The following is a 21,500-nucleotide window of genomic DNA, read 5'->3' as shown; positions in this document are numbered from 1 at the left end:
ATTCTTCTCTCTCTTTATCTTCTTATAAACTCATCTCTAGTTAATATGTAAATCAACCCATGGCATGACATTGACTTTGTCTGCCTGTCCTATTTCGAAATGTCTAGGTCACAACTGGGTCTGAGTTTAATAATTTTCGATCTTTTTTAATCCTAGAATTCAAAGACATACTATTGAACATACTATTGAACATACTATTGAACATACTATTGAACATACTATTGAACATACTATTGAACATACTATTGAATATACTATTGAACATACTATTGAACATACTATTGAACATACTATTGAATATACCATTGAATATACTATTGAATATACTATTGAACATACTATTGAATATACTATTGAACATACTATTGAACATACTATTGAACATACTATTGAACATACTATTGAACATACCATTGAACATACTATTGAACATACTATTGAACATACTATTGAACATACTATTGAACATACTATTGAACATACTTTTGAACATACTATTGAATATACTATTGAATATACTATTGAACATACTATTTAACATACTATTGAACATACTATTGAACATACTATTGAATATACTATTGAACATACTATTGAATATACTATTGAACATACTATTGAACATACCATTGAACATCTATTGAACAAACTATTGAACATACTATTGAACATACTATTGAATATAATCTAAATATATACATTTCCCTTAAAAATATGTTTTCAAGTTGATCAATAAATAGAAAAAGAATTGAAATTTTGCCAGCAGACACCTTCAACCTGTAGGTCATTGGTCATCCATACTGACAGTCCAGTTCGGCCCTGTGTCTGGGACTGACACACAAAAAGGGGGGAAATTATCGTTTCCATAAGCCCCCCTCCCCTCCTTTGATCAATGACTTGGATTATTGGACCTAGTAATTCTTGCTATTGATTCAAATCTCCAGAAAAGAGAAAGAGAGACGAAAGAAAAGAATAGTGTGTGTGTGCGTGTGTGATGTACGTGTGCGTTTAAGAGGTACCAGTGTATAGGTCATCCAAGAGCACTACTAGGACTTAAGTACTAGATAGAGATAAAGAGAGAACAAGAGGCAGTCCACTTAGTGAAGATTTAATCATGTCGCTTCGTTAACAAAGAGTGTATTTCTAGAGATGGATTGACGAGCTTTTTAATGAATTAGTTTAGTCTAGTTATTGCATAGCAGGATTTCTCAGATACGGTGGCCGCTTGGCTTCCTAGCGGTATGTCTCGGGTTTGAATTTCAGTGAAGACTGGTCTATTGAGCCAATGGATTTCTATGAGACCACCCAATTCAAATTGGGGAGAGGTGGGGGAGTGGTCAAACACTTCCGAACCTGGGGTCCTGGATTCGAATCTCAGGGAAGACTGGGATTTTGAAATTTGGGATTTTTAGGGTGCCTCTGAGTCGACACAGCTCTAAAGGGTACATGACTTAAGTTAGGGCGCCTCTGAGTCGACACAGCTCTAAAGGGTACATGACTTAAGTTAGAGCGCCTCTGAGTCGACACAGCTCTAAAGGGTACCTGACTTAAGTTAGGGAAAGTAAAGGCGGTTGACTTAAGTTAGGGAAAGTAAAGGCGGTTGGCCACATGAAACCCTGCTCTTTAACCGTTGGCCAAAGAAACAGATGACCGAAACATCATCTGCCCCAAAGATCGCAAGGTCTGAAAGGGGAACTTTTTTTTACCCAACTTTTTTACCCAACTCTAATGGGCACCTGACATTAAATGAAGAAAAGTAAAGGCAGTTGGTCATTGTGCTAGCCACATAACACATTTGTTAACCGTCGGCTATAGAAATAGGTGACCTTTACATCATCTGCCCTAGAGATTGCAAGGTCAAATTAAAAAAAAAAGAATTGTATAGCAATGGTTAGCAAAAGTGGAAACACTGAACCCATGGCTCTTTATATGTAGCTCCTTGTCAAAGTGTCCATGAAGGGTCAAGATTACGCCCTTTAAAGATCCTTTGGCCATCGTGAAGGAATGACAGCTTGGCCCTTCACCGACCCCTTTGTCCGGAGGCTCCACATCAACTAGATGATCATGTAATCACATCAATTTTTGTGAGACTACCACTTCTTAAGCAAACGCCATGAAGGCCGGAGGCCGAGCCACGAGAGGTTCCTATGTGTCCCTATAATGTACCACCTCTAGCCGTGGGAGGGCTATCAGTGTTAATGACAGTCAGCCAAACATCCTAAAAGAAATAAAACTTAATTTACCTCAGCTCTGTCACTACATGCTTCTATATATACAAACCAACTAAACAAACAAATTTAAAACTATTTGCCTGCATTGGGATTTAAATTCAAGCCCCCTTTTTAACTAGTCATGCGATTTGATTGTACCAATAAAAAAATTGTCTTCTTATCTTTTTAAATACTATCATCCAAACATCCTACCAGAAATATACCCTATACAACTTGTATTACCCCAGCCATGTCCCTGAAGATAACAAAACCAAACAAGCAGACAAAGAGTGCGTCATAGTTGTCCTAATAATCCTCGTTCCAGGGCATCTAATACTCTGACAAAGGTTCTAAAAATCTCTTCCACGATGCTCCTATGTGTATACGCCTCAATCACCTCCCCCACTGAATGCCTCTTTCAACAAATTGAGCATCATTTCACTTGTTTCACCTTTAATCCAATAATGAGCTCTCAGGTCACGTGACAAGCTGAGGAAAACGCCGAGTGTGTTTACATCATTATAATCGCCGCTTCCGGCTATTACTGTCCATCAGATCTATTCGGTCAGCTCCTCTGTTGATGTCTTTCAAACCCAATGTTCTTGTGAACAACTTTGAAAAAGTTCTATCCACTCGTATGTTTGTCATTCTCCCGACCTTGAAAATAATAATACAAAAATATTGAACAATGAAAAAAAAAATTCTGTCCACAAATTTGAAGAAAAATACCACAATAAAGGGTGTTATTAAAATTAATTTAAATTTGTTAGAAAAGAGGAAAGCAAAGAATGTAGTCTAATTAGTTTTAAAACATTATTTTCAAATTGAGAACATTTTTAGGGTTTAAAAGAACAAATGGAACAATAACAAACAAACAAGAAAATAAGCAATCTTTCATTTGAAAATAAATCGTGTTAATTTGTTTGGCTACACACTATATAGTAGTATTTAGCCTAGTTTGTAAAAACAAAATTCTCTATCTATGCACTATGTAAAAGGGCTGATTTCGGTGTCATAATAGGCTCCCATTGAATCTAGCCAACAGATAGCATTCCATAGTATGTGTATCATTCCTTCTTGTTATCACAGTCCACTCTTGCACTGCCAAGTCTTTAAAAAAACATTCATAAAAGGCGAGACAGGGGGCAATGACTCAATTGGAACATAAGATACACTCGTTTCTTACGTTCAATTAAAGTGGGGCTCATTCAGCGGCAGACGTCCCCCTACCCCAGCCCATTGGGTGCCAGCCAACAAGGCACTGCCCCACCCCCCAACCCATGTGAACAGTCATCGCCTTTACTATACAGCTTAGTAAGACTTCTTTCTAAATTCTTTCTAAACAAACATTTAGTGAGTAGGATCATATGAACCGATATCTAATATGTGGTTAATAAAACTACATGTTTTCTGGCTTTAAGTTAAAAGAAATATCAAATAAAAATTCCTCCTCAAATAATTTCAAAGTCTAAGTGAATAACGGATAAAGTTCAATTGCAAGATGGAAGCTAAAAGTCTCCAAATGTGTTTGACTGATCTATTTTGACAAGTGTTGTTCACTATTTTCTCAAAAAGTTATGTTCATTATTTTCGTTTGAGAAACACTTTTGGCTAATGAAGCTACACACTATTCTTCAGTAACATAGCTGAATAATAGCTGTGAACTATTCTGGGTATTACAAATAATCTTAGTTAGGAACGTGATTGTCACGGCTTGATTTTGCCGTTTTAAGTTTTTTATTTTTTATGTTATGAAGAAGCACATTGGACTGCGAACTAGATAATGTTTGTACTACAGTAAACTTGAGTCTCCAGTCTATGTTCTAGTTGACACTAAACTTGAGTCTCCAGTCTATGTTCTAGTTGACACTAAACTTGAGTCTCCAGTCTATGTTCTAGTTGACACTGAACTTGAGTCTCCAGTCTATGTTCTAGTTGACACTAAACTTGAGTCTCCAGTCTATGTTCTAGTTGACACTAAACTTGAGTCTCCAGTCTATGTTCTAGTTGACACTGAACTTGAGTCTCCAGTCTATGTTCTAGTTGACACTGAACTTGAGTCTCCAGTCTATGTTCTAGTTGACACTGAACTTGAGTCTCCAGTCTATGTTCTAGTTGACACTGAACTTGAGTCTCCAGTCTATGTTCTAGTTGACACTAAACTTGAGTCTCCAGTCTATGTTCTAGTTGACACTAAACTTGAGTCTCCAGTCTATGTTCTAGTTGACACTAAACTTGAGTCTCCAGTCTATGTTCTAGTTGACACTAAACTTGAGTCTCCAGTCTATGTTCTAGTTGACACTAAACTTGAGTCTCCAGTCTATGTTCTAGTTGACACTCTGAATGAACATTTTGTTGGATCTAGTCTCCCATCATGTCTTCCTTTGTTTCTATAAGAAATGCTTACAGTTACTTGTGACAGTAGCCGTGGCGTTGAGTTGAGTTTATCACCATTTGGGAGAGCAGGAAAAGGGAAACAATACCATAAAGGGGCATAATTCTCAATATCAAAACATTCCGTTGCAGTGATGTGACTTGTAGCCGTAAATATGGACCTCTCTGTGAGTTATTCACTACAGACTAATCATGGATGCACAGTTCTGCTACATCGACTTCTTAGGATCACAACACAGGTAACGACCTCTAGCCACGCAAACGTCCAATCACTGACATAGATACCTCTGCTCTACCAAGCATTACTGTAACTCAAAAAAGTTGTCTTTTTAATCTAGCCTTGTTTTTACTATAGTATTTAAAAAATGGGTCTAATCTAATTTTCTGTTGCGCACTCTTCACTGTAAGATTTGGTTACATTACTAGCTTGGTGAGGTTAAAAAATCCTAGACAAGTCTTTCTTCTAAAACTTATCAATAACTTAATGACCGTCGGTTAGAAAATTCTTATGTTCAGTATAAAAGACACAAGTTTTATTGTTTGATTCTTGATAAAGCTGTTTTATTTGATTTGATATCTATAATTTCATGAGTCTAACAATTTCTAAAGGATAGTATGATAAATTTACCGAAGTCATTAACTAATAATATTTTGACTTAAATGGAGTCATGCATTAGTCTATAATTTATATATTTATTTTTGTGCAATCACTAGTTTTGCTCTACAAACCATAAAAAAAGATAAATAATATATAAATATATGCAAGACATGAATACACACAACAACTAAACTTCGACTATACCGATATATTCATATTTACATTCGCAAGCACCATAGAGTTATCACATCACTACGTTAAAGATATCAAATTTCCCAACAAATTCACAACTTCAAAAGGTCTGCTGTTATATTATGTTTACTTTTAGGACCTCTACCCGCAACACACACAGTATAAAGGAGGCATACATTATTCCTCTTATAAGTTAGACTCTTTTTTTTTGTGTTACCTCTGATCAATGATCCCCTTTGGCTGATCCAAGTTCTAAAGCATTCTCTCCCCTGACCTCCTTCCCCAGACACAATTTCTGAAACTACATTACGTTCCATCACTATTCAATTATAAACGAACCGTAATGAAAATCTAATTCAAGGGATCTCAATAGCCAGAGACTTATCCCCAGCAGCTATTCACTACAGAAATCAATATCGATCTAGAAGTAGAACTTTACTTTTAAAGGTGAATTTTTTAGTTAAAGCTCAAAGTGTAAAAGAAAATGTTACCAAAAGTAGCCAAACTTTATTTTTTAAGACCAAAAAGGAAAGTTAAATTTTGAATATAAGGTCTTCCAAGTTAGCACTTGCCCAGCATCAACTCACAAAATAGTTTAATATAGTGTCAGATTTAGATTTTTTAATGTACTGTCTTCCCCCCCCCCTCCTCCAATTAGTTATAGATGAAGGCGAAGTACTGTCTAAGTACAATCATTGACGTCATTCACAAGTATCATCCTCCTCAATGTTTTTGGTAATAAGAAAACAATGTGAATATGATGTCAGCAATATGTAATAACATATAGAAATAACTCTCTAGTCACTCACAAGAGCCACTTAGGTTTGAAATCTAATAAGAAATATTACTTTTTAAAATCATTTCTAGTCAGCACTTGTGGTGAAATTAAAATGACTACCGCCATTCTTCTAAAAAGAAGAGAACCTTGCTATCATGGATCTCACACGTCCTTGGCCAGATTTTATTGAAGTTTATAGTCAATTGTTTAAACAAAAAAATATTGGGCGATTCCATCTCAAGGCAATAAGATGACGTTTTCTTACTTTCAATTGAACTAGATCTAGAATCATACACAACCTAGCAGATAGGTTTTTCTTGTAATGGTATATTGGTAATGTCTTCGATTCCGAGGGATGAGTGCAGTGACTACGCACACAAAACCCTCTATTCGTCTTCTAATAGAGGTTTTTTTTTGGGGGGGGGGTCTCAAATGTGTATCTCTCAGCCTTTGTGGTAGCTTTCCAACTGTCCCTTTCAGAGGCCAACGGCTGAAAAAGCTGCTTTCCTCGATGCCAAAAAGGGCTAAATGGCGCACACGAGGGGGGGGCACCTCTATTACGCCGTCCTCCTTTAGCAAGCGGTCATCTCCCATGCAGTGTTCGACTCAGAGCAACTGTCGAATGGTAAATAGTGCTTCGATATTGTTTGTGTGTGTGTGCGTGTATGTGTGTGAACCTTCCTATCCTGGAAGTGACAACTCCTACAAAGTTCTAGACATTCCTCAAAAGATTCAACACTTACTGCTGCACACTTTGCAACATCACACAGTGAAAGGGATTTCTATGAATTTTGATTCCCTCTATATAAACATCTCGACAGTGCCTGAGAATGAATAGTTTTTTTCTATAATAATGATAATAATGATAACAATAATAATATGTATTAATGATGAAATAGTCTTACAATTTAGCATAATTGAAACATAATAAGCACCAACAATATACTTCAGCTCCATTTAAACTTTTCATATGAAATGTACCCAAGAAATGGTTCAATTTGCCAAGGAAACATTAGAGTGTCTGTCTTTTGTCTGTTTTTCTGATCCGTGTCTTGTGTCTTCTGTCTGATGGTCAAATGTTAAAATCGTGACACAAAGGATGTTTCTTTAATATGTTTACAAATCTTTAAATATTGTTACATCAGCAACGCAATAGAATTCAAAGATGTACCTTGATCAAACATTTTAAGCCTTTTCTATTTAGTCCTTCAAGCCTTGAGGCAGTGTTTTTCAAATAGGATAAGCAGATAAACAACCAGTTTAAACATACAGCGATACTGTTACATTGATATTTGTTGTTTACGAAACCCAATTATAAAATACTTCTCAGATCTTTATAAGTGTCAGGCTTTCCATGGGCATGTATATATGTGTACTTTGTTGAGAACGTCACGCAGGGGTACGCCATATATAAATTCAAGACCCTAAAATTCTCCAACTATTAATCCCGCACATTTGATTAATACACATTTGTATGAAAAATGGAAATGAAGTGATTAAGTGTTCGTCATTCTTATTTTTCTTTGTAATGGTCTTAAGAGTTGAATCTAAGATTCTAGGATCTCTAGGCCTATGGAAGCTTGTCTCCATCTGCCTGTCTTAACAAACTTCTGTCTGGGAAAGATCCAAGCAGATGTAAATAATTACATCCCTATTACTTATGGATAGTATCCCAGGACACTCAAATTAGAAACGAGGCCTGAGGCCAAGCAAACAGGGGGAACGCCATATTCCCTCTCTGTGCTACATAAGCCGTGCAGGTGTATACAGTTCCTTGGGAAACGGTGTGTGGATAGTCTGTATATTGACATGTTTGTTGGGGATTTCTTCCATCCCCGCCAGTGCAACAGAACCGGTGCTTAGACACCGCAATCGGAAAGGGGGGGGGGGTCTTTTTAATTTAATTTAGTAATTTAGGGTTCTTAAAAAATATGTGTTATATGTTACCTACATGCTATATCAGTATAATGCAATATATCTATATGAAGAAAACAAACCAGCCATAAACCTTTGTTTGTATTTGTCCAACAAGATGTGATTGACATTTAATAAAACCCGCTCTTTTTTTTTGTTGAACGCCAAGTATCAGGGCAGTGGTCAATATGGTCTGGTCAATATTCTCCCTTCCTACGTGACCAGTCTAAATAAAGACGGTTATGTCTGCGGTTAAAGATATCTTTTGTCCAGCCCTCGTACTATTGCCCCAATAGTCTCTGGCCTGATTCAATCTATAGCACGAGAGTGAGGAGGGGTTGAATGTGGTGCTGGTTAAGGCTGATGTGTGAAAAGGGTCAATTGCTTGCGGGAGGAAAGATGAAGGATCAGGTTATATCATTTACCTGGCATCTTTGGATAGTCTGTCCTTCAACAAGCTAGTGACAATGTGGATATCTGACCTGGAGATTTGAAACAAAATAAACTCGTAATTGTTGATTGGTTTTTAAGTCTCTTTTCTCCCTAGGTTTAAACCCATCAACCTACCTTACATTCAACGACACCTTAGATATATTCGTTACAGACGACAACTGAACTCTCTTACCAAAAGAAATGCTAATGAGCACACAAAAAATAGTGTGTATATTTAGTCAAAACATATTGTGGTAGTTGGTCTATTTAATAATATGTCTGTTCATAGTTATGAGGATACAACAGAATACAAACTACACGTTGGTTATGTTACAGTTTACAACACTTCGCCCAAGCACTAATTCTAACACTTTTAACACGCAGCCAGGATCTGGTTAAGATCAGAAACATTTGGTCGCTGACCTACTACGTCACGAATCTGTTGGATGGTCTCTGAGGTCACGGAGGTCAAGTCTGCAAGCTCTTGAACACAGTAATCCCTCCTCGTCCATCTCGAGCAACGTTTCCCAAACTGTGTTCGGTGAGGCTTGTATAGGTGTATAGGTGTATAGGTGTATAGGTAACTATTGCAACACAATCTAAGTACAGGCCGATATCTAAGTACAGGCGGCTTATATGCTTTCACTATTGTTATTTTTAATTTAAATAAATCGGAAACAATCCTACGTAAAAAAAAAAAAAACAACTAGCGTAGGGTTCGGTTCAATTCTCCGGAAATGGTAAGAGTTCGGTTATGAAAGAATTCGGAAAACCTTGACCTAGAGGTCAGGTGAAAACTCAAGCCGACGGCTGGTCGAAACTGAAAATGAGTAACATTTTAAATTTAGATTTTTTAATTTTTTTTTGCATCGGGTGACAAACTCAAAACTCCTTTGCAAAAACATTGTTAAAAGAATTAATCTTTGAGTTGATTTCTTTTTTGGTATGTGTTTTTCTCCCATAATTATTCCAAATGAGGGAAAAGTAAAAAATATCATTTAACGGACTCATACTAAACCAGTAGTTCGTGTCAGTAGATTGTCAATTGATGTCAAACTTAAATGTCGTAATAACGCGAGTATTATCCTCGCCCATAAGTTCATGGTTGCTGTAGTAGGAGGAAGGTCTGTTAGAGTTAAACGTGTCATTATGTCTTTGTCATAACTAGTTTGATCCTCCTGGTCACACCCGCTTTCAATGTTTTCTCCTGTATTTTAAATATTCAAATAAGTTCGGGGGGGGGGAGGAAGTTAATAATGTCAGGGGAGTTATGTTTACATTGTAGTTAGTATTCAACTGCACACAACCATTTTTAGTGAAGCCATTTTACTAATATAATGCTTGCTACAGAATCTAGATTAGCACCACAAAACTACATATAATCATGATCATTTACATTTTTCTTAAGGTTTAAAAGATGACTTTATAAAATAATAATAAAGATAAACACTAAAGAGTACAATGTCCTAAAAGAATCTCTAGAACTAAACGAAATGATAAGAGAAAAATCCATTTGTGCTCCAGTCTTGCTCTTATTTCCACTTTATGTTGTGCTTCCTTACACGTTGGAAATAGATTCCTTTAATAATATCAGTTCACGCTTGCAGTGCTCTAGCTGATTAGGGGATACAAATATAGATCTATTACTGCCACATATCTCTATATTATTGATTATTTTCACTCCAAATGTTCTGTTCCAATACCATATTTAAAACCTTTAGTAAACGTGAATTAAACTGCCCATCCCTTTCACACGTGGGCCCCCTGTACCACACCCACACACATCAACAGCACGACGCACGCACGCACAGAAAGAGAAATCTAGGCAGTGTCCGGGGCCAGAATGTATCGACCATCTGTAGATGCGGATATCTTGTCCTGCACGACCGGTTTGTTTACCGTGGGACATCGATTCCCAATTCCTTTACAGATCTCCCCCCCTTCCCCATTCATCACCTCCCCAGCCCATTTAAATGTCCCCTCAACCCACCCACACACACACTCTCACAACCCTTCCCTTCCTTCTCTCTCACTCTCTCTCTCATTTTCAAGACTCATCAACACGTCTAGGATGGCCTCTTTATTTTATCTTCATGTCTTCCTAGCAGTGTCGCCTTCTCACTTTCTCTCTCTCTCTCTATCTCAAACACATATATACACACACACACTTTCATTCCCTTTTTTTGTACACACACAAGCTTCATGTCTCTGGTACACTTTCAGTCTTTCTGTCTCTCTTTTATGGACTTTCTCTCTCTTTCTCTCTCTCTCTCTATATCACATACATACTTTTTGTAGAAACTCTTTCATACAAAGTACACATCTGACTCGTGTACTCTGATTTCTTCCTCTCTATTTTCTTTGTATACTCTCTCTTTCTCTCTCTCTCGCTATCTCTTTCTATTTCACTATCTTTCACTCCCTATTTACTGTATCTCTTTCTTTTACTCCCTGTGTTTCTCTCTTTTTCTCTTGTACTATCTCTCTCTCTCTTTGTCCCTCTATTTATTATTTATTCTCTCACTCTCACACACTCTCTGTCATTCACTTGTACTCTCTCTTTCACTCTTTTTCTCTCTATTTTCTTTTCACATTTTTATTCACTGTTTTTTCGTAGTGTTTCTGTCTTTTTAATTCTTTCTCTCTCTCACACATACAAACGTTCCGTCTGCCTCTATCTTCTCTCTCTCTGTCCCCTCATGCTAAACTCAACCTTCACATCACAATTTTATTTATTTTTTCACTGCTCCATTCTTTCTCCTCCTCCTCCTCCTCCTCCTCCTCGACTTGCTTCCAAATGCTCAACACGTTCAGATACAAATCACTCAGTCAAGCAAAACAAAGAGGACAAGAAGAGGAAGTTCAGATACAAATCACTCAGTCAAGCAAAACAAAGAGGACAAGAAGAGGAAGTTCAGATACAAATCACTCAGTCAAGCAAAACAAAGAGGACAAGAAGAGGACGTTCAAAGAAGAGGAACACACAATAAGAAAAGAAACGTTCGGACAAAGAGCTGAGAGCTGAGAGCTAAATAAAGTAGCATGAACATGAAGAGAGAACATCCTGACAAGATGTTTGTCAAGAGTTGAAGGATATAACTCTGAAGCTAATAGTAACGGTTGTGATGGGTTCACTACAGGTCTGGGGTGGAATGGGGATCTACAGAGTTCATTGTTTCGTTTGTTATTTATTTTAATAAATGTGATCATGGGAATATAGCTTGATGGAAAGTAATGATGTATTTAGGAAGAAATTGAGTCGATCAAGACATAAATTAAGCTATTTGACTCTACTTAAGTAAAGTTCTAAAGGATATTTGGTTAGGACATCAAACAGGTTGAGATTTGATCGAACTCATATGAGATTTGATCGAACTCACAGATATTGTGATTGAGATCTAATATAACTCACAGATTGAGATATAATCTAACTCAAAGATTGAGATTTAAACAAACTCACATGTTGAGATTTAATCTAACTCATAGGTTGAGATGTGATCTAACTCAAAGATTGAGATATAATCTAACTCAAAGATTGAGATTTAATCGAACTCACATGTTGAGATTTAATCTAATTCACAGGTTGAGATGTGATCTGACTCCACATAAAATCTTGTAATAAGTGAAGATCCTCCTTCCGTAACAAGATCTTGTTTTGTCTCAGCGCTATTTACAACAAAAAATCTGATAATGCGACAAGGTCATTCACCTAATTTGTCAATTAAAATAAAAGTTAAAACAATACTTGAGTACGTTACGGATTAGAAAACTAAGTAACACTGGACACTATGTCTTCTAAACTTTTTAGGAGGACCAGAAGTCTTGAGCTCACGTGACAGGTTCTCTGTTTACACCTTAAGGACCAGAAGTCTTGAGCTCACGTGACAGGTTCTTTGTTTACACCTTAAGGACCAGAAGTCTTGAGCTCACGTGACAGGTTCTTTGTTTACACCTTAAGGACCAGAAGTCTTGAGCTCACGTGACAGGTTCTTTGTTTACACCTTAAGGACCAGAAGTCTTGAGCTCACGTGACAGGTTCTTTGTTTACACCTTAAGGACCAGAAGTCTTGAGCTCACGTGACAGGTTCTCTGTTTACACCTTAAGGACCAGAAGTCTTGAGCTCACGTGACAGGTTCTTTGTTTACACCTTAAGGACCAGAAGTCTTGAGCTCACGTGACAGGTTCTTTGTTTACACCTTAAGGACCAGAAGTCTTGAGCTCACGTGACAGGTTCTGTGTTTACACCTTAAGGACCAGAAGTCTTGAGCTCACGTGACAGGTTCTCTGTTTACACCTTAAGGACCAGAAGTCTTGAGCTCACGTGACAGGTTCTTTGTTTACACCTTAAGGACCAGAAGTCTTGAGCTCACGTGACAGGTTCTTTGTTTACACCTTAAGGACCAGAAGTCTTGAGCTCACGTGACAGGTTCTTTGTTTACACCTTAAGGACCAGAAGTCTTGAGCTCACGTGACAGGTTCTGTGTTTACACCTTAAGGACCAGAAGTGTGGAGCTCACGTGACAGGTTCTCTGTTTACACCTTAAGGAAAGTATCTAGTTAAACACGTAGAGTCAAAGAACTCTCAAGAAGTCATGAGATTCAGACGAGACAACTCAAGAAGTCATGAGATTCAGACGAGATAACTCAAGAAGTCATGAAATTCAGACGAGACAACTCAAGAAGTCATGAGATTCAGACGAGACAACTCAAGAAGTCATGAGATTCAGACGAGATAACTCAAGAAGTCATGAGATTCAGACGAGACAACTCAAGAAGTCATGAGATTCAGACGAGACAACTCAAGAAGTCATGAGATTCAGACGAGACAACTCAAGAGGTCATGAGATTCAGACGAGACAACTCAAGAAGTCATGAGATTCAGACGAGACAACTCAAGAAGAAAAAGAAATGGTAAACAAAGTTTTACGTAAATCGCTTTGTCACACTTGGTGCTATACAGGATGTTGAGTTACGTCTAATGGTATGGACAACTAACACAATAGGATTGGCTTGTTTCTTGTACACAATGTTTTTTAAATGGTTTTTTACTTGTTTCGGAAGTTCCTTCAGAGTTGAAGAGAATTTACTTCCTAGTCCAAACCTTCTGCAGGACGACGTGGGAAGGGAGCGGATAGGATATGAACTCTAGACCATGCCTTCGACTTAACGACAATCCAGCGCGCATACCACACACCCAAAAGGCCCGTTGATTTGTCCCCAGGCTTTACATTTTGTTTTCATTATGGCCGGATCTACCCCCACCCCCAATTTTTTAGCTTTTAATAACCGGTCGACATTTTAAAGATCCTTACTATACATTTTATCCCGTAACTTATTGTATCTGTGACAATGAAACAGCCCGCTCTCTTTCCTTCTAGCTCTCTTTCTATCTTTCTATGGAACCCCCCTTTACTCAAACAGACTCTTTTGACGATAAACAAAGATCCGCTTTACAACGCCCCTCCCCCCGACGCACACATATATGCCTGAAGTCCGTGAACCCTAGTATCACTTTTACTTAACCACTTCCTCCTGTCTCCCTCCAACAACCACAAAAAAAAAGCGAGTCTTGCGTAAAATCTCTTGACATTCCGCTTCTCAATCTGTATTTAATATAGCCTATGCTGATTTTTTAGCTTAGCCCTCACACACAGACACACAGACACACAGACACACAGGCACACAGACACACAGACACACAGGCACTTTTCGGACCTTTTATATTACAATGACAGCTATTAACTTTTTTTTATCATCTTCGATTGATCGACCATTCACCAAAAATTTTTCACTTTACCTTTTCGTCAGTTTTACCCAGTGCTTTTTTGTGACTGTACGCATCGGTAGGGCGTATCAGCTCATTTTATTTTCAATGTGAGGAAGAAATTATTACTTTTCTTGTATTTTAAATTTAATTATTAATTTATTAGTAGTTAAAAGTTAGGTAATCCATCACTGAGTACCGGCACCTACTGGTTTTACATTTTTATTTGTACCCTTTAAGCATAAGGCAAGCAAGAATGTTTATTTGACAATAGACACCGCTAATAATTCTTTAGACAATCAGTTTCAGACCTAGAGAAAAAAAAAAGTTCTTTTTCTCGAAGGCCCCAATTGAATGCTCATTGTACCCCCGCACTCACATTATAAAAACCTTCAAATACCAGACGATAAAAAAAAGGGCGAAGGGTCCCATCTCTTCTGTTCTGGCCCCGGAATAGAGTCCTGTTTGTCTGTTTATATAATTACATGTATACGTATTTTACAATACATTGTAGGATATAAGCATAATTGTAATCCAGACTTATTTTTCTTTCTCATAGATATCAACTACGGCCAAGATGTTCGAATCTCCAAGTGAGAGGTTACAAATAGCTGCCAACAAAGTAATGAACTCAGTGACTACGTAATCTGCAAGAGAAAACTTATTCAATGCATCTGAGTGCTTGTTAGTCTGTTTTTATGTACTCTGGAATATCTGATTCGTCTGCACACATTAGGTCATTGTTCAATGCATTAGGGAGCTGGTCTTCCAACACGCAGTGACTGTTGTTGAATACCAGTAGCATGCCATGTTCTCGGGGCTTCGGTAGGACCGGCTGTGTTGGACCTTCTTGTTCCAGGACACTTCACGCTAATGGAACACATGTTTGCTTTCAGCATCGGACAGCCCACCCCCAAAAAATATCCCCCGACGTTGTCTCAACTGCAAGGGAGAAAATTTGGTTGACAACGCTTCTTCAACTCCATTGACCTCCCTTGTGTAGTGTGTATCTCGTCTCATTAAAAAGCAACATAATTCTGACGTCGCTGTGGATCAAGTTTTGACAAACAATTCTCCTGGAAGAAGGCCACGCTGGGAGTTCTACAGGATTTGATCTCAACGCTCTCCGCGTAGACTCACGGGACTTTCTCACAAACATTATTAACTACAATAAATATCAACTTTCATATCATTAGATTATTTTGCCCCACGGAGTAGGGGCAACGTACTCCCCCCCCCCCTAAGTGATTGCCTCACAAGTAAATATCAATCTCCCCTCCCCCTCACAATTGTTTTATTTTCCAAGGAAATAGATTTTGAGGTAGGACATCTTTAAATCAGCTGCTGGTGGGTCAAGAAAGTGTCGCATTGCTCTACTTGATAAAACATTGACTCTATTTGACTACACACCACTAGCTAGTAACGCACGTGTGAGCAAGGAAGTATTGCCCTTAGCAAGATGTGAGCGGCAAGGACATAATGGAGTTGCAGACACGGGAACTCGGCTTGTATATCTTGATCATAGTGACCCTCATCGTCTCCGTCACAGGTGGGTACATTCCGTGTTAGTGTAAGGATATGGATAGGTGTGTAGGACTGCTCAACGTATTGACATTAATACTTTAATAACCAGTGGCCAGGGGTAGGACCGTACGCAGCGCAACGTAAAATCACTACTTAATAGTAAATAATAATAATAATAATACGTCTCATACTCTGTCTAGTGGATCCGATGCTGGGCGTGGGAGGTGTCATTATATTTAGCCCCCCCCCACTCCCTCCAACCAGATTCTTTCTTTTGTTGAGGAAAACCCCACACAATTTGTGTACTATTTAGATGTATTTCATTCTGGGAAAAAAAAAGAACCTAATAGTGTTATAATTTTATTTTTTTACCTTTTTTTCCAAATCATAGTCTTGTATTAGCCGCCTTTGCACTGGTAAAGCAATACAAAGAATTGGGAGCTCTTTTTCTGAATGATAAACTAGTACTATAAAAGTACAAATAGACAACGAGTTTAGTCTTATGTTATAGGGGACACAACTTTTCATTTCGTCACCTTAAAGTCACATTCAGCTTGAAAACAAAAATGTAATAGTGTGCAGAAGAAGTGCCATACTGAAACTTGAACGCTTACTTATTTCTTTGACTGTTCAGAAACTGAATCAATATCACAAAGTAGTAGTATAAAATGAGTTTATAATCACATTAATCCCCACTTCTTTCAGTGGCGTATCTAGGAATTTGCCGTTATGGCTATGCCGGGGGGGGGGACTTGACCTCTTTGGGGCCCCTGCATTTTGCTTAATATTTAATTTAAAAAATAATAATTTGGGGTCCCTCTCCCCCAGCTACTCCTCTGACTTCTTTGCATAGAATCGACAACCGAGTATTTGAGATTTTTCGAAACGTTTTCTGGATCTGCACACTTGTGACCAACCTTTTAACATTTTCCTAACAACAAACTGCCCAACCACAGATTGAATGTGACCCATCCACTCTTCCCATCCAACAGATTTTGTTTTAGCCATTCTAAGTTGTTTGATAATATGTGTTTGAAAAGGGCGTAACTAAATGCAGGGACATTAGCATAATGATACAAAGGGTACGCCCAGAATTTTTTTTTGGGGGGGGCGATTTTTTTTCTCACCCCCCCCCCTGCGAAAAAAAAATGTCTCTATGTATGTATGTATGTATGTATGTATGTATGTATGTATGTATGTATGTATGTATGTATGTATGTATGTATGTATGTGTGCATGTATGTATGTATGTATGTATGTATGTATGTATGTGTGTATGTATGTATGTATGTATGTATGTATGTGTGCATGTATGTATGTATGTATGTGTGCATGTATGTATGTATGTATGTATGTATGTGTGCATGTATCTATGGATGTATGTATGTATGTATGTATGTATGTATGTATGTATGTATGTATGTATGTATGTATGTATGTATGTATGTATGTGTGCATGTATCTATGTATGTATGTATGTATGTATGTATGTATGTATGTATGTATGTATGTATGTATGTATGTATGTATGTATGTATGTATGTATGTATGTATGTATGTATGTGTGCATGTATCTATGGATGTATGTATGTATGAATGTATGTGTGCATGTATCTATGTATGTATGTATGTATGTATGTATGTATGTATGTATATATATATGTATGTATGAATGTATGTGTGCATGTATCTATGTATGTACGTGTGTGTGCGTGCGTACATAATTAATCTCTATTACATTCTAACCCTTCATTCTTTCGGAAGACGTTTATTGTGCCCTAGTATATGTTTTTCCTGGAGTAAGTGGAAAAATTGTAGACTCCCCGCCCTTGCCAGCATTATTTCCGGTATTGAAAGCCAAGAAAATGCATATTCTGAGGTATCTACAGTGCATTATCCTGCTACTAAAAAGTTTTATTTCAAAAACCTAATGTGCTATTCTTACTGACTTAGACCCTCCCGCGGCGTTCGGCAAACTGTTTCCACAAAATTCTGTCACTGGTAATGTCTGAAGCCTCTTCCCACCTGCTCTGAGGACTTCCATGAATGTGTGGCGCCAAGTTGTACTAAGATATCATCGCAACTCTTATTATGCGAAATTCATTTTGTCGGAGAACATGTCCTGCAACGCTCTTTCACAACCTTACTAAGGGGTCGACTGCCAGTTCGGCAAAGGATTTCCTTGATTTAGACCCGATCTCTATAACAGACTCCTAAAATCTGTCTTAGCCATCTTTGTTGTGCCACATTTGAGTTTTTCAATTTCAGCAGATGACTATTCACTGCAATTTATTAATGGAGCCCAGCCACTTGTAGAAATGTGTAACCTCTCTTGACTACGCTCTTGGAATAAGGTGACTGTAGTTAACTTTAGACTTTATATCGAAAAAGGAAGTTTTATCGTCAAAATCATCTGTTTCTGGGGTTTAAAGCTAAAAAATCTCTGGCGTTTATTTTTTTATTCAAAACCCCATTTAGCTACGATCATAGGATTTGGTGACTGTAGTTTGCTTTAGAAATAATATTGAAGAGAAAGGTTTTCAACCTTAAAACTCTCTGTATGGGGATTTTAAACTCAAAACCATCTGAAGGGGTTTTAAACTTTAAAAAAGCAATCAGGAGGAGGGGGGTTTAAACTCAAAACCCTCCTTGACTTGGCTACGCTCATAGAATTTTGTGCGTAATTTGCTTTTTTTATTGAAGAGGTATTTTTTCGCTTCAAACCACGCTGGCGTGGAATTTGAACTTAAAACCCCTTTGGCTACGCTCGTAGATTTTAGAGTAATTTTTATTTTCAAACCCCACTGGAGGGGGTTTAAACTCAAAATCCCTTTTGGCTATACTCATAGAATTTTGAGTGTATAATTTGCTTTTTTTTATATTAAAGAGGTATTTTTTAGTTTGGAACCCCTTTGAAGGGAGGTTTAAACTCAAAACCCATTTGGCTACGCTCATAGAATTTTGAATTAGTAATTTGCTTTTTTTATATTGAAGAGGGGGTTTATCGTAAAATTTGGAGGGGGTTTTAAAATCTAAATCTTCCTTAGCTGTGTTCTTGGAATTTGGGGATTGTCGTTTTAAATTATTTTTTTTTGTTTTACAGAAGAGGGGGATTTTACTGCAAACCCCCCCCCCCAGCTACGCCCTTGCGAAAGGTCAAATCTTTTTCAAGCTAATTCTTAAGACATACAAGATTATTCTAGTTAATATGGTGGATAATTTAAAACGAAAAAGAGGAGTAGCCTAGTAGTAGGGTTTGAGTCGACACTTCAAGTCATAATTAGAAAGCCTCATTCTCAAGAAGTATTATTAGAGGACACTGGTCTATAGATACACAGTTTGCATTAGCCTATATATAAACGTAGATTGATATGATAGAGTGGAACGACTTATGTTTATCATTTTTAAATTAGAGTTTGAAAATAATATTATTAAGGTAAGTACTTTTATGCATAATTATATCATTTAAAAAAATTGCAGAAATTATTATTTTATTTTTAACATTTTATTAGAGATAAAGACATCAGCAAAACTAGCAGTTTATGACACCAGTCATTAAAGTCAGTCCTATTAAGACGATAGTACAAAGTGTTTACCACTGTAGACCTTAAATAGAGGTTTTGTTGTTGTTTATATTTTGAATTTCTTTTTTCGAAACAGAAATGCAGTTAACTGTTGTAATTAAACACCGCGTGTTAGCCATACTGCCAACAATGTACTACCAACCCTTATAGCCACCAACTAGTAAAGGAACAAAGCAGGTCTAACCAGAACCTTGATAACAATTATCTTTGACTCCTACCAACACTGAAAGGCACAAAACTTGACCAGCTCGATCTCTGGTAACATCACTATGTACAGACACAATATTCAACAGGCATAAACATGTATTTAAAAAACACATTACTACATACGTGTATGAACGAAGAGTTGCTGTGTCCTTAAACCCACCAAGCTTTATGAGAACTCTAAGCATGGAACTATAATAAGTATTATTTTAAATACATACTCTCTAGCCAATAATTTCTCTTAATTCCACCGGCCCACAAACGTTTATACTAGTGTTCGATTATAATTTTGCGCGGATTTGTCTATTTTACAAAAAAAAAAAAAAAAGGCAAATTCAGCACAATCACGTTTAGTCACAATATCACAATGATAGTCATATTTTTGTTTCTCCAAATGTAACACAGTTACTCTGCCTAAATAGCCTTAGTAAGGAGTTATAAAAATACACAGTCACATGTGTTAAAAAAAAACAATTCTCAGTTAAAAGAGTTACAATTTCTTCAACAGAGCTGAAAATCTGATCAACAAAAAATTCAGAAAACACATCAGTATAGAAGTAAACTAACTCCGAAACATTTCTAAAAAGTCCTAAAATATTATTTCTAGACATTCTGAGCACTCTATTGAACTCGGAAAAGTTGTTAAGTAATAAAATCATACTACATAGCCGTGAAGACATAAAGACTAGCCGTGAAGACATAAAGACTATCTTTGTTGATAAAACCTTACTGTCCACCAGTCCCAGGGAGGCTTGGAGCGATTGGACCATCATTTGGACTGCCCACGTTGTACACAGATGCTGGAATTCAATGTAGTTTTTTTTTTTTTTTTTAACAAACATTGTTATGTGTGTCGAGTTTTCTTTGAATTTGAAGCTTTAAGAAGCGTACACATTTCATTTGTAGGTGGCTACATGATTGACCAACCATCTTGTCTGTGCTTTGGAATAGGTTTGAATCCCGCTTCTGTGATTTCCTTCTATCTAACATGGCAACCTTCACCACCATAGTTTCCTTCACAAATACAAATATTTCGGTACAACTGGTTCATTACGCCAGTGGAATTCTTAGTGACAGTGTCATCAAATTTAACACCGATAATAGTAAACTTAGGTTTACCTCGAGGAAAGGTCTTAGGCTCACTACTGTTTCTAAGTTACATAAATGACCTACCAAACTGCATTACTATAGTAAGATTATTTGCGGATGATTGCTTAAGAAATAGAACTATAAAAACAATGTAAAATATGTATTTTTTACAAAGAGAATTAGAAGAATTACAGAAATAGGAATCCAATTGGAGAAGATATTTCAACCCAGAAAAATTCCTATCATTAAGAGTAACGAAAAAACACAAAAACAAATAAAAATTAATTATTTTATTTATCGTAAACCAGTTACACAGACTAAAAGCTCAAAACACTGAATCATAATTTACAAATACATTGTGTCTTATCCAAGAAATACTCAGATACACAAATAAAGGCACATTTCTTATTCATATACTATGACATATTTTTTGGTTACAAATGCACTTCCTTCGCTATTGCCATTAGAGCATGAAATGGGCTGCCTGAATCAATCAATCCTACGACTTAGCAGAGTTGAAGTCACTGATTAACATACATGACACATAAAACGCGTAAGATGTATTTATTTTTTTCCTTTCAGCTAACTTCTGTAATTTATAAGAGACCTGGGATTTGGGTTTGGACGTATTTACTTCGTTATTAGCCTTTGAAACAGAACACGTCTGCTCAGTCTGTCGAATACATTTTGATGAATACTCACTTATAAAATTAAATGAGATTATAGATTGTTTTTGATTTTTTTTAGGGGTCATTCAATTTTTTAACAATTATAACAATCTAAATTTATGAACATATTATCAACTACCATATATTC

The 21,500-nt window shown here is 37.0% G+C and overlaps 1 protein-coding gene across 2 annotated transcripts in view; it reads left to right on the top strand.

Moving 5' to 3' along the window:
* LOC106064262 (neuroglian-like) overlaps positions 1-21,500 on the top strand; it is a 213,535-nt gene that overhangs the window by 45,939 nt on the left and 146,096 nt on the right. For both annotated transcript variants that reach the window (XR_008777578.1, XM_056026957.1), the window contains exon 2: positions 14,843-15,832. Coding sequence is in view for 1 of the 2 variants with exons in the window: in XM_056026957.1 (XP_055882932.1) it covers positions 15,763-15,832 (70 nt within the window). In the remaining variant the exon portion in view is untranslated. The remainder of the gene's footprint in view (positions 1-14,842; positions 15,833-21,500) is intronic.

Source organism: Biomphalaria glabrata, chromosome 4 (assembly GCF_947242115.1).
Source record: "Biomphalaria glabrata chromosome 4, xgBioGlab47.1, whole genome shotgun sequence".
In the NCBI taxonomy this organism is placed as follows: domain Eukaryota; kingdom Metazoa; phylum Mollusca; class Gastropoda; family Planorbidae; genus Biomphalaria; species Biomphalaria glabrata.
This window is presented reverse-complemented; position numbering and strand designations above follow the sequence as displayed.